Source organism: Hippopotamus amphibius, chromosome 5 (assembly GCF_030028045.1).
Source record: "Hippopotamus amphibius kiboko isolate mHipAmp2 chromosome 5, mHipAmp2.hap2, whole genome shotgun sequence".
NCBI classification, from domain to species: Eukaryota; Metazoa; Chordata; class Mammalia; order Artiodactyla; family Hippopotamidae; genus Hippopotamus; species Hippopotamus amphibius.
The window spans coordinates 79,150,696-79,164,948 of record NC_080190.1 but is presented as its reverse complement, the minus strand read 5'-3'; the positions used below and the strand labels follow the sequence as shown (position 1 = coordinate 79,164,948).

The 14,253-nt window shown below is 46.0% G+C and overlaps 1 protein-coding gene across 3 annotated transcripts in view; it reads right to left on the bottom strand.

Annotated features, from left to right (window-relative positions):
- GALNT2 (polypeptide N-acetylgalactosaminyltransferase 2) overlaps positions 1–14,253 on the bottom strand; it is a 176,674-nt gene that overhangs the window by 69,237 nt on the left and 93,184 nt on the right. For 2 of the 3 annotated variants that reach the window (XM_057734932.1, XM_057734933.1), the window contains exon 2: positions 13,730–13,823. In XM_057734932.1, the coding sequence (XP_057590915.1) occupies positions 13,730–13,823 (94 nt within the window). Of the gene's footprint in view, positions 1–12,741; positions 12,874–13,729; positions 13,824–14,253 lie in introns of those variants that run through there. The other variant, XM_057734934.1, reaches the window with a different exon arrangement.

The following is a 14,253-nucleotide window of genomic DNA, read 5'->3' as shown; positions in this document are numbered from 1 at the left end:
CTTAGAAAGAGCATTAGAATAAGAGTTTCAAAAAATACATGAAAATCTAGTGAAGGGGACTTGGCTACGCAGAAGCAGTGGATGGAAAATACCCCACAGATAAGAAACTTCCCATGAGAAGACAGAAGCCAGCTTCATCACTGAGATGACAGGAAAACAGAACAGGTGCAGAAACGACAGCAGGAGAGAAAGGGACCCTCACCCTGAGAACGGCTGTGGAAACTGTTCGCTTATTATATGAGGTTCTGGAGGTCTTTACAAGGAGATTCATTTCCAGAAGGCAGGCCTTCTTAGACGTGGTCTTCGAAGCTGAAGGAGCAACTGTGTGACCCCGGGTGCTGACATCTCTGGTTCTGCACAAAGGCAAGGCTTCCCGACGGTTCCGTCAGGCAGGACCAGCCACCTGCCGGTTCCCCCAGGCAACCCCCCATCCCCCAGCCAACCCTCGGGCAGCCTGCCGGCCCCTTCTGCAGATACACGTGGCGCCCAAGTCCTCCCCTCCCTTCGAGGCCAAGCTCATCCCCCAATGTCTCTGCGGCACCATTTCTCCCAGGGTCAGGAAGGGGCTCCTGGCAGGCAAGGACCAGCCTCCTGCTTTGCCCGCAGCCCCGGCTGGTCATGAGGAAGCGCCGAGCCCTGCACGTCGCTTGGCCGAAGGCCCAGCTCCCACAGGTGGTCTCCTGCTGCTGACACCCACACCTGAGGACTGTTCTCAAACACACTGGATGGTGGGCCCTAGACCTTCCTCCGTTGGTTTGCAGGCTCTTTCTAAACGGCGCCCTCTCCCACCAGCCTCCCATCCCCTCAACGAGGAGCCACGGCAGAACCCCCGGCCCCAGGGGCAGCACCTCTGCCTCTGTCAACATTAACTACAGAGATCTCATCGCCATCCTGCTCAGCCCCGCCCCTCAGCCCTCCACGGAGACCTGTGCACTCTTACTAAACCGCACCGCCCGCGTCCATGCAGAGCCCACGCCACGTCTGTTCACACATGAGGAATCGTGATACTAGAAGGCAGGGCTGTTTGGTTTTAGTTTACTTACTGCACTCTGTTGGCAGCGGAGCTGCCTCCCAGGGTGGCCACCTCCTCCAGGGAGCCTCCCTGGTGTCCCCAGCTGCAGCCCCTCCCCAGGGCCTTCCTCACATGCTGCTCCATCCTGACAACAGCTTTCTCAGAGGGCCTCAGTGTTCACCACCCCTCCATCCAATAACTAGCTCAAGCTCCTACCGAGGCAGAGCTCAAGCCCACCTACCTCTAACTGCTGTTTACCCTGCTCTGCCGGCACCTTGCCTGCTCGGGGGCCCCCAGGAACCACGTGCCCTGTCCGTATATGGTCTGGACTCAGAGACACGTTCATTTAAAGCAATCTGAGGTGAGTTCTCGGTGTCTCCTCACCTGCTCATCCTTCAATATCCTAAAATCATCCCTGTACCCTTCCCAGTCTGGCTATCAAGGTCTAGATGGAGAGGACAGAGATCAGCTCTGCTTCCTCTCTCTCCCACTGGGGCTGCACAACCACTCAGCCTGCCCCCTCCCCCTGCCCCCCCTGCTGTCCCCTCGCCCCACAGCTGCAGGCCCGGGGCACCTCCCTCTCATGGTCACCTGCTCGGGGACCATCTGCCCACAGTCCTCTGCCTCCCCGGAGCCGGTGGGGTCCAGCCTGGAACCTGCCACACGGCACACAGTTAACGACTTTTTAAAACCACACTCTGCAAAGCCCACATCTGACCTCGGCATCACCCACAGCCTCTGCTAGTTCCGGGGATGCTCCCAGAGACCCAGGGCCCTGTGGTTACTTTGGTCTCCTCTTCTGCTTATCTGGTCTCTGCTGGGAGCTCCTCGCCCAGCAGCCCTGAGCCGTCCAGCTGGGCAGCAGGGAAGGGCACAGAGCAGCCCCTCCTGCCCTTCTGCCAAGACACACAATGTCCAGAGGCAGGAAGAAGCTGGGGCCCGGTAACTGCCTCTGAGAGAAAAGCGTCAGGACCTGGAGAAAGATGGGGACCCCTGCGGGAAGGGGCCCTAAGGTGGGGACTGAGGGGGCTTCCGGCCACTCCTGCCGCTGGTCTGCTGCACAGGACACACACTGGTCCACTGGCCACCCCGCCATGACCACCTGCTGCTGCCTGGGACACGCAGCTCAGGCCCAGCAACCCCTCCTTTCCTTCCTTTCCCATCTCCGACTTACTTGGCAAACCCGCCAGTAACATTCTTCCTCTGTCACCCCCGCTGTCCCTCACAGACGAGCCTTGGCAGTTGGATACATCCTGGAATCTAGTTTCTTCTCTCTCCTCTTATCCACCCACCAGGCCCTGAGCTGCAACTGTCTTTCCAGAAGCTTTTTCTTCCTAGCTGAATTCTGGGATTTCCCCTTCTGCCTTCTCAACCAGACTGGAGAGGAGCGCACCATCCCTGGAGCAGAAGCCAGCTGGGGGTCACAACCGCGCCTGCACGGGGCGCGGAGGTCAGGGGGGCCCAGCTCTGTGCCCTGTGGGGTCAGGGCAAGGTTGGCTCATGCAGGGTCCTAAGTGCCACCCAAGACATCATTGCCACAGGAAAGCTCATTCTAGGCTCCTCTAATAACCACCCCTCAAATTATCTTTTAGAAAAGATGCTTTTACATTCAGGAAACTGCTTGCCTTCGGATGACTTGCTGAATTAACTTTAAAGTAATACTACATTTCCAAACATCGTCATCTCTTTCTTAAAATTTTTGTTTTTTCTAAACCTCACATTTAAAGAAACAATGACATACATCTATGAAAATGAACGTTCAAAGGATTAACCCCACATATAGAAACACCAAGACACACATGGTCTTCAGATTAGAGACCTCTCAGGTGTGACAGTCCTCTGGCGCATCAGGACCCTGCTGACACACACCCCGAGGGCAGCCGTGTGGTCCACACCCGCAGGTGCACGAGGCGAGAGGGGAGGGCCCTTCTGGTGTGGGTCCCGCTGGCCAGGGGGTGAAGGGCGGCAGGGGACGTCTGGATTCTGCACTGGCATCATGGCCATGCTACAAATCTTCACTTAAATCCTCCCCAGGAAAGACAGCTTAAACAAACTGAAAGCTAGCCTGTGTGAGACAGCGAGCCTCTTCTGGGAAAGCAGCCAAGGAGGGAAATAGAATGAATTTTAAATCAAAGGACAAAACTCTCCAACTTATTTTAGCATCTCAGTTGATCTCAGATTGAATGTAATTTTACTATGCTTAAAAGGAAAAAATTCCTCGTATTGTCCCTGTAGAAGGTCGTAACGTTGCACCAGGAAAGAGAAGACCAGGGCAAAGCCAGGATTACAAACAAATATATCCATTTAAAATGACAAAGACATGTAAATAATACTTTATTATGTGTCACTGGAGAGCTGGTATGACAGGCTTGTTCACCTGGGAGAAACTGTCTCCTGAAATAAGGGATCCTACACAATTCATTTTTAAGGATGAAAAAATAGAAAATTCAAAGACATGATTAAAAGCTAGTCAGAAGAAAATATAAGAAAAAAATCAGATGCTATAGGGTAAATACTCTTAATTTATTTAAAATTCTTTGTGCTGTCACAATAACTAAAATCCTCCATGAAACAGTCTGATTTGCATTTATGAGGTCTCCACCTGGCTTGAAATAAGGAATCTTCCTACACATATTTCTTTTCCAGTGTTTGAATAGAAGCTCCTCCTTTTCCCTCTATGGGTGATGGTGTCTAAAACACAATAAATTTAGTTTGTTGCACATGGTTTTTCACCCCAAATATTAGTAAAAGTATCAAAGTGAATCCACTACGCAGAATTGGGGCTGATACTTGCGAGGCCGGGGGAGAGAAAGAGGGCATGGCTCAGCAGCGCCCACAGGACAGCAGCTCCATACACACCCAACCCCGCATGCGATCACCCTGCAAAGTACGTGGCATCACTACTGTTTCCACTGTACTAACTAGGCAACTGAGACTTGGGCGCGCAACTATAAAACGATGGAACCACTGCTCAAACCCAGGTCTCTCTCTTCTCAAAGCTGCGTTCCTTCCACTGCAGCTGACAACGCACTTTGAAGTGGGTGGAACTGTAACCAAGCACCCAGAAAGCAGCCCCGCAGTGCGGGTCCCATTCCTTCCCGAGGGCACTGGCCCCATCCCAGTGGCCTGCGCAGTGGAGTCTGGGTGGAGGACGTGGGGCCTGTCTGGAAGGCTGATGTCACGTGCTGCTGGAGTCGGAAGGTACCAGGGGTACACGTGTGAAAACCTCTCCATTAAACCCCTAACATCCAGCCAGTTTCCTACTACAACCACACTGCTTCCCCGTAACCTCCACTCTCTGGAGTCTCAAATAAAAAGAAAACAATTAGCCTCAGCCTCTTCTCTGTGGCACCTTTTCAAATATGTGGGCACCGTGATCCCACTTCGCCCTCTCGGCCCTCTGTAAAAACATCCATTTGTTTTAAATGCTCCTCATGGGACGCTGTTCCCAGCCTCCTCCCCATCTGAGTCATCATCATCTGGACCTGCTCGAATTTATGAGCATCTCTGAACGCCCTGTGCCCAGAACAGGACGAAATACTTGAGGGGTGGGTGACAGCGTGGTGGGCACTGGGTGCTATGGGAATGGTTTGGGGCGTTACATTTCTACTAACACAGCTCAGAATCGTGCTGTTTTAAGAGCTCCACCCCTCTTCCAGCTACTGACCTGATCTAAGTCTTCGGTTTTGCTTTCTTACTCAGTGGAACAGGGGAAGGACAGTGGAAGATTGGTTTTTAATACTGGCTACAGTACAAGGGATAGGTGCCCTCTAGAAGACAGCTCAGGAATTAATAATAAAAAAAAATCCCTAAACACGTGTTGCCATTGACTTGCAATTCCACTTCTAGGACTTTATTTCAAGGAAATAATTACGGACACACAAAGATTTATAAGACGTACATATAAAGATATTGGCTGGAAACCTTGCATATGTCCTACGATATAGGAGAAGCTCCATAACGTTATAGTAATGGATACACTGCTGTCATTTAAAAATGTAGGAGATATGTAAGGACATGGAGAGGTGTTAATGAGATATTACCCTAGGGAGAAGCAGGTAAAGAACAGTGTGGTACCATATCCGTAAGAATCTCCAGGTAAGCAGCTGGTAGGGGCTGCCTGGAGCCCACGCTGAGCTGCCTCAGGAGGAAGGAGGCGCAGGGGGCCCCTCCAGGAGACTTGGGGAGAGCCCCGAGGTTCTGCTGCCGTGAGAGAGAGGCATGTGTGGGTAGATGTCCCAGTTAATCCCCAAGCTCTCTGGCAATGTTACCCATCTAGTAGACTACTTGGATATATGTTTCTTAGAATTCATAAGACTGAACTTTGAATGTGGGATAACGTGGACGTGTGGACAGAGGGGTCCAAAGCCCCAGGAGCTGACTCAGAGATGGTGTCTAGGGCTCAGGGCCTCGAGTGCTGGGCCCGGAGCACTAAGAGGCTGCAGAGACAGCTCATCTCGGCCACGGGGGTGAGTGCACCCAGATGCACGTGTAGGACGAGGCTGGAGAAACCCGTGGTGGGAGAAGAACAGCAGTTATTTAGAGGTGGTCGAATTACGTGTGAGTACAGTGTTCTTATTTTTGCTTATCTGAATTTCTTAAATTTCCTACAATAAACATATCGCCTGCTTTTAAGATGTTTCTCTAGGGATACTCAGAACTACTTCTTTTCCGGATGACAGTGTGCAGACCCCAGGGCCTCAGGCCTGGGTTGCAGGAGGCGTGTGGCGGTAGCTGCCCCCACCCAGAGGACGCGGCTCACAGGGTCCGGGCACACAGGCACAGTGGACGAGTGTTCAACCTTGAGAAGGAAAGAGACGCTGACACGTGCTACCTACCACAGGGACACTGCACCAAGGGAAACAAGCCAGTCACAGGAGAACAAATACTGTGTGACTCTCACGTATCCGAGGCGCCTGGAGGAGTCAAATTCCTAGAGACGGGAAGTAGAGGGGTGGGTGCCCGGGGCTGGGGAGGGGAACGGGAAGTCAGTGTTTAATGGGGCCAGAGTCTCAGTTTGGGAAGATGAGAAAGTTCTGGAGATGGATGGTGGCGATGGCTGCAGGACAAGGTGAATTTACTTAATGCCACTGAACTGTGCACTTAAACATGGTTAAAATGGTAAATTTTACGTTATATATATTTTACCATCATTTGAAAAAAGCCAACGATGCTGAAACCCAGGAAATCCTTCAGAAGGGGTGCGGTCAGGAGAGCAGTCCTCCCAACCCTGCAGCGTTAGTATCGTAAAAGCTGTTTGAGTAAATGTACATCGGAAATTCTGCCCAATTCTATTCAAGGTCCTCTAACTAAACTGAAACATCACTGGTTCAAGTCAAGCTTATCGTATGTGCTGATGTGATAAACAGGTGATTCACCTCCCCTCTCTTCCGACCGTTGGGAAGCAGAAGAGCTAAACGTATAAGCATCAGTGGCAACTCAGCCCCGGGATTTAAGACCTGTTACACACTTCGCCACTCCCGTTTCACTCACCCTTAGGTGAACGTGAGCAATTTCTGCTTCAAGACATCAACTCTCTTGCGTGATGAAGTAGCAGTGGGGGGCGGGGGGGGGGGGGTCAGGTTGAAGACCCAGCCAAGGATGGGTGGGACCTCCCAGAGACCCCAAACCTAATCAAGACTCTCCTTCCTCCACGCTCTCCCTACCTGCTCTCTGAGGCTCGCCCCTTCACACGAGGTTCCTAGCGAACAGAAGAATGACTCTGAGGTTTCATAAAGGAAAGAAGAAAACATGTTCTCAAAGGCCATGTGTTCTAAGGATGGGAGCTCCCTGGCAAGAACCTCCGCCAACAGCCGTCCTCAAAGCCAGACCTTGGCCCTTCAACCCCTGGCTGGCCTGTTCCTTCACCAGTCCTTCTGCATCATCGCTACCCTGCCAAGTGGTCCCACCAGTCAGATCAGAGATGCTGAGGAGACAAGAGGAGAGGATACAGGAGGGAGAATTACGAGGAGAAACTGATTTTTCAAACTCAAGAGCTTTTTCTGCACCCAGGAAAAAAAAAGATAAAACTCATCTCCATCGGATAGATTTTTAAAACAAACAAAAAAACTGACAAGTACACTATTTGAAACAACACTTTAAAAATCAGCATTGAAAGAAAAAATTCAGTGGTTCCAACTGGAAAACATGATGCTGAATTAGAAGCAATAGTCATGGAATCTAAGGGCAGAAGTCCTCCACCCTGGACCTGAAATGTGGAGCAAATGCTTTTGCTCATAGGGTGTGTGGTTAAAAACACTGGAGGCTACTGCCTGGGGGCATCACTGCTATCTTACATCTGGCTCCTCCATCTGTCAGTGGGTTTCCTGGCCATGATGAAAGAAACCAGGCTGAGGGCCGCCTCCTCCCACACACGCATCTACACATACCAGATATCCAACACCTAGAACACAGGAAGCCACTAAGTTCCCAAACAACCCACTCGCAGAGTGGAAAGCGCTGTGCCCAGTGGTTCCTTGCAGACCACAGAATTCTGGCTGTGCCCATCATTCTTGGGGAAAATATATTTCTTAACCACAACAAAATAGCTTCTAAAGGAAAAAAATCATGTGTTATGATGGTTGAATAAGAAAAAAAGGTTTCAACAAAAAAAGAACATAAAGTCCTTTAAAGGCAAAATAAAAGGACATGGTGCGATCATCAAAAGTTATTAGTAGTAACTCAAAAAAGAGGAAAAGCAGTACATTCCTATCTCTTTGAAGATAAGGAAATCAACCATGTAACAGTTAAGAACATGAAAGCCCGGGTCAATGCCGCACTGATTTTAACTATGGGGTCTGACCCTAAGTAGTCACATCTAGGATACAACGGCTTCTCCCTCCCTCTCCATATATACCTTAAAGTCCACGCGAGCACTTGGTTCTGTTAACAGAAGACAACCCACAGGAAGTCTCTCATTAATCCACACAGCAGAAGTACATTCTATTATTATACTAAAGAAACGCTTAGGAGCTAACTGTTCCATTCAGAGGCCTCTCACTGCGTGGGTAATGCCTATCTCACAGAGGAAGGAAGGGAGGGGGCAGACCCAACAGAGACGTCTAACGCACACACACGCACCCAAGTCTAGTGCAGCAGGGACATGTGAGCGTGTAACGTAGGAGGGCCTGGACTCCCTGGGCTGACGCTGTCCCACCCCAGAAAGAAACACTAATAATCAAACTCTTTGTTACCATCAAAGCAAAACTGCATGAACTAACTTCCTGTTTCCAGTCCCGCACGTAAGGATTCTGGAAGTCACCACTCCATCCCAACAAAAAAAAAAGCTGAACAAGCTGAAAAGTCAACAAGTCCTCTTAGATCCCTCAGAGAAGTGAGGTCACAGGGCAAACTGCTGCTCCCCAAACTGGGGAGACCAGCAGGTGCATCAGAGAATCACGACCTCCCGGAGCAGCAACCTCCGTGGGACGCAGAGCCTGGGGAGGAAACCTGGGCTGCAGGGTGAAGGGCTGGAGGCTGGCTGTGGAGGAGCCGGAGAGGTAAGAACTCTGGGGGACAGGCACAGGGGCCCCCACAGTCCCGTGAGTTTTACCTCCAGGAGCTTCACCAGGTTTCCCACAGTGACTACTGAAGACACGCCCCCTCATGCCTCCTTTGCGGGAGGGGAGGGAGCCGTTCTGAAATAGCGGAAGCACACTGTTGTTAACAAGGGCTGCCCTCAAGAGAACCCGAGCCACTGGGCTGTTATCAGAGTCTAATCAATCCAGAGGAAGGGAAATACCCAACTCCAGCGGTCCCTAACTATCCTGCCCCACCTGGGTGGGAGGAAAGACTGAGACCTGCCACTAAGGACAGCACGCCTCCCCTCTGCCACAACTTATCACCACATCACCAAAGGCCTGGTTACTGGGGTTCCTTTCAGCCAGGACATCATAACTGGTTTTTAAGAAAAAATTACAAGGCACACTAAAAGGCAAAAAGCATAGTTTGAAGAGACAAAGTAAGCATCAAAACCAGACTCAGATATGGCAGGATGTTGGGATTATCAGACCAGGAATTTAATGCAACTATGATTAATAAGTTGAGAGCTCTACTGAAAAAAGTAGACAATATGGAAGGACAAATGAATAATGTAAGCAAAGAGATGAAAATTCTAAGGAAGAATTATTTTTAAAAAATGCTAGAGGTTAAAAACACTAACAAAAATGAAAAATGACTCTGATGGGCTCATTAGGAGACCGGACATGGCTGATGCAAGAATCTCAGGGCTAGAGGATAAGACAACAGAAACTTCCAAAATAAAAAGCAAACATTTAAAAAGAGACTGAAAAAAAAAAAAAACCCAAAACAAAACAATACCTAAGAATACCTAAGAACTGCTGGACAACTACAAAAGGTGTAATACGTGTAATGGAAATACCAGGAGAAGAAACAGAGAAAGAAACAGAAGAAATATTTGAAGCGATATTGACTGAGGATTTCCTCAAGTTAATGTCAGACAGAAATCCACAGATCCAGGAAGCTCAGAGAACACCATGCATGATAAATACCAAAAAAACTACACCCAGGCATAGCATACTCAAACTGTAGAAAATTAATGATAAAGAAAAAATCTTAAAAGAAGATAGAGGGGAAAAAGCAGCTTTAGTGAAACATGGATATGAATTATATCCAACTTCTCCTCAGAAACCACACCAGTGAGAAGAGAATGCAATGAAATATCGAAAGGGTTGAGAGAAAAACATCATCAACTAGAATTCTGGACCCTGTGAAATTAATCTCTAAAAGTGAAGGAGAAATAAGGACTTTCTCCAATCACAATAATTGAGAGAATCTGTTGCCAGCAGACCTGCCTTGCAAGGAATGTTAAAAGAAGCTCTCCAGAGAGAAGGAAAATGATTTAGGTCAGAAATGCAGATCTCCATAAAGGAAGAGCATTAAAGAAGGAATAAGTGAAAGTAAAATTACAATTGTAGGTTTTCTTATTCTTACTTGATCTAACAGATACCAGTTTGCTCAAAATAACAACAGCAACCATGTATTTGATTCTGCTTGCTTATACATATGCTTATGCATGTGAACGATATATGAAATGAATGACAGCAATAAGACAAAGAACAGGAGGGAGAGATTCACAGTATTTTGCTGTAAGATACTTGTGCTAACTGTGAAGCAGCATGGTGTCTGAAATTGGACTTGGATTAGCTGTAAAAAAAAAAAAAAGGTAAAAAAGGAAGAAAACAATCATGTAAAATGCTCAAGTAAAACTACAAAAGGCAGAAAAAGAGTGGAAGACAAAAGAACATAGGATAAGGGAAAGGAATAGAAAAGAATAACAAATATGGTAGACATTAACACAGCTATATTAATAATCATTTTACACTGCCAATGGTCTAAATACACCAATTAAAAGACAGAGATTGTCAGAATGGATGAAAAAATAAGACCCAACTCACTACGTGTTGTCTACGAGAAATCCACTTTAAATATAAAGACACATATAGATGAAAAGTAAAGGGATGGAGAAAGAGATACCATTCTAACACTAATCAAAAGATGGCAGAAGGAGCTACATTAGGTTCAGACAGAACAAAGTTCACACTGAGGAAAGTTACCAGGAATAAAGAAAGGCAATGCATAATGATAAAGGGGTCAATTTACCAAGATGACCTAATAATCCTTAAGGTGTATGTGCCTAAGAGGAGCGTTAAAACACATGAAACAGAAACTAAGAAACCTGCAAGGAGGAACAGATGAAGCCACTACCATAGTTGGAGACTTTACCACTTCTCTCTTGGGAATGGACAGATCCAATCCAGCAGGCAGAAAATCAGTAAAGATGTAGCTGAACTCAACAACACTATCAACCACACGGTTATAAGTGACATCTATAGACTACTTCATCCAACAGCAGAACACACATTCTTCCAAGCTCACATGGAACACTCACCAAGACAGGCCACATCTGGGCCATAAGACACACTTGGACACATTTAAAAGAACACAAGCATATAATATCTGCTTTCAGACCACAGAGGAACTAAAAATCAATACTGGAAAACCCCAAAATACTTAGACATTAAACAACATACTTATAAATAATGCATGGGTCAAAGAACAAATCTTAGAGAAATTAAAAAATGTTTTGAACCAAATAAGAATGAAAATACAACTTATCAAAATTTGTGCAATGAAGTGAACTTAGTGCTTGGCAGGAAACTGATCGCATTGAATACAATATGGAAAAGAAGAAAGATCTGAAATCAATTCTCTAAGCTTCTACCTCGGAAAACCAGAAAAAGAAGAGCAGAATAAATCCTAAGTAAACAGAAGAAAATAAACAATAAAAATTATAAATCTAAGAAAGGAGAAAAAACCCTGAAAACCAGTTCTTTGAAAAAAATAATGAGATCAATACGTCTCTAGCCAGGCTAACTATGAAAAAAAGACAGAAGACACAAATCAGAATAAATACATAAATAAAATTAAATTAAAAGCACAATACCATTTACATTAGCACCCCCAAAATCGAAATATTTTGGTACACGTCTAACAAAAGAGGCACAAAATTTATATAACCAAAACTATAAAACTCTGATGAAAAAAATTTTAAAAGAACTAAATAGATGGAGAGATAGTCCATGTCCACAGACGGGAAGACTCAATGTTGTCAAGGTGTCAAGTCTTCCCAACTGGATCTGTAGATGTAACACAACCCAAATCAAAATCCCAGCAAGCTATTTTGTGGGTATCAACAAACTAATTCTAAAGTTTATATGAAAAGGTAAAACAAACAGCCAAACAACAATAACAACAACAAAAGACAGAAAAGCCAACACAATACTGAAGGAAAAGAACAAAGTTGGAGGACTGACATTACCCAACTTCAAGACCAAATATAAATCTAAAGTCATCAAGACAACGTAGTATTAGGGAAAGAATAGACAAATAAATCTATGGAACAGAAAAGAGAGCCCAGAAGTAGACCACATAAATATAGTCAACGAATTTTGACAAAGGAGCAAAGGCAACAAAATGAAACGACGGTGGCCTTTTCAACAAATAACACTGGAGCAACTGGATATCCACATGTGAGAAAAGGAAAGAAACAGACACAGACCTTACAGCCTTAAACTCAAAAAGTAACTCAAAATGTAACTCAAAATGAATCACAGACCTAAATATGAAACACAAAAAAACTCCTAGAAAATAACACAGGGAAAAAAATCTAGGTAACCTTAGGTATGGCAAAGACTTTTCAGATACATCCAAGTTATAATCTATGAAAGAACTGATAAAACTAAACTTCATTAAATTAAAACTTTCTGCTCTGGGAAGGACACTGTCAAGAGAATAAGACAAGTCACAGACTGAGAGAAAATATTTGCAAATTACATTTCTGATAAAGGACTATTATCCAAAATACACAAAGAACTCTTAAAAGTCAACAGTAAGAAAATGAGCAACCCGAAGTGGGCAGAAGACCCAAACAGACACTTCCACAAAGAAGTTTTACAGATGGCTAATAAACATATGAAAAGATACTCAATGTCATATGTCATTAGGGAACTGCAAATTAAAACATCAATAAGCTACCACTTCCAACCTATTAGATGGGCCAAAATAAAAAAAAAACAGTGACAATACCAATTGCTGGTGAGGTCCTGGAGCAAAAGGAACTCTCATTCATTGCTGGTGGGAGTGCAAAATGGTACAGACACTTTGCAAGATAGTTTGGCAGTTTCTTATAAAAATAAATGTATTCCTACCATATGATCCAGCAGTGGCACTCCTTGCATTTACCCAAATGAAGTGAAAACTTATGTCCACAGAAAAGACTGCACACAGATGTTTATAGCAGCTTTATTCACAATTGCCAAGACTTCGAAGCAACCAAGATGTCCTGGTGTAGATGAATGGATAAATAAATTGTGACATATCCAGACAATAGGATTCTATTCAGCAATAAAAACAAAAGTGCTGTCAAGCCATGAAAAGACAGATTAACGCTCAATGTATATTACTAAGTGAAAGAAGCCAGTTTGAAAAGGCTACATACTATTTGATTCCAACTATATGACATTTTGGATAAGGCAAAAACCATGGAGACAATAAAAGGACCGGTGGTTGCCAGTGACTGGGACAAGGAGGGATGAATAGACAGAGCCCAGAGGATTTTTGGTCAGTGAAACTACTCTCGATGATACTGTAGTGGTAAATTCACGTCAGTGAATATACAACACCATGAGTGAGTCCTAACGTGGACTATGGACGTTGGATGATTATGATATATCAATGTTGGTTCACTGATTATAACAAATGTCCCATCTAGTGGGGGATGTTGATAGCGGGGGAGTCCGCATGGGGGCTGGGGGTATATGGAAACCTCTGTACTTTCTGCTCAATTTTGCTGAGAACCTAAAACTGCTCTTAAAAAAAAAAGTCTGTTAAAAAAAAAATCTGTGAACCAACACATACCATCCTGTATTTTTTACTTTATTCTTTCGTTTCTTTCAAGAAATTTTGGTCACCTCCCAGTAAACTCATTTCACCACCCACTAAGGGCTTGAAGGAAGGCAGCAAAACATTGCTCTGCAGCAGTGCTGCCAGCTGCCCTAGGAAATCCATTCTCTACCCGCCAGGCGATACGCTCCAAATGCCACATTCAGCTCACTCACATTAGTGGGCAAGACGAGGTCCCCACCACCCACCACCACCAGCCCACAGCTGGCCTGGCCCTGGGGGCTGCTGCAGTACCTGGAGGGAGGGTCTCCATGCTTTGTGCTTCCTCATCCCTGGTGCTGTGATGAAGGTCTTTCTTTTTAATTGGGTCAACGTCATTCCAGTCCTCCTGGGGGAGCAAAGACACCAAATGAGTTGACAAGTTCCTGGAGCACACCTTCATTCATCAGGGCAATAAACATCAAGGCTTCCCAGGTGAGAGGGCCCCGGGGACCCAGTGTGGCGAGAGCTCCCATCCAGAGGACTGCACCCCAGACGTGCTCAGAGGTGGAGACTGAAGAACAGAAGTGTGGGTGTGGCCTTTCCAAGGAAGGACTTGCTTTTCTCTATTTTTTATGTGTATCACTTATCTGTGGAAAGAAATGCTCTGGAAACTCCCTGGGCTTTGAGGACCTGGGAGGGTGGGGAAGGGAGATAGGGAAACTGGATTAAATAAGAGAATTCAATAGTGGTTAAATTAAAGCCATTAAAATCAGGGTCACTCTCCAGACGCCTTCTATGGCTTAAGGGCACCCTAGGACCAGAGTCTCCCTCGGGGC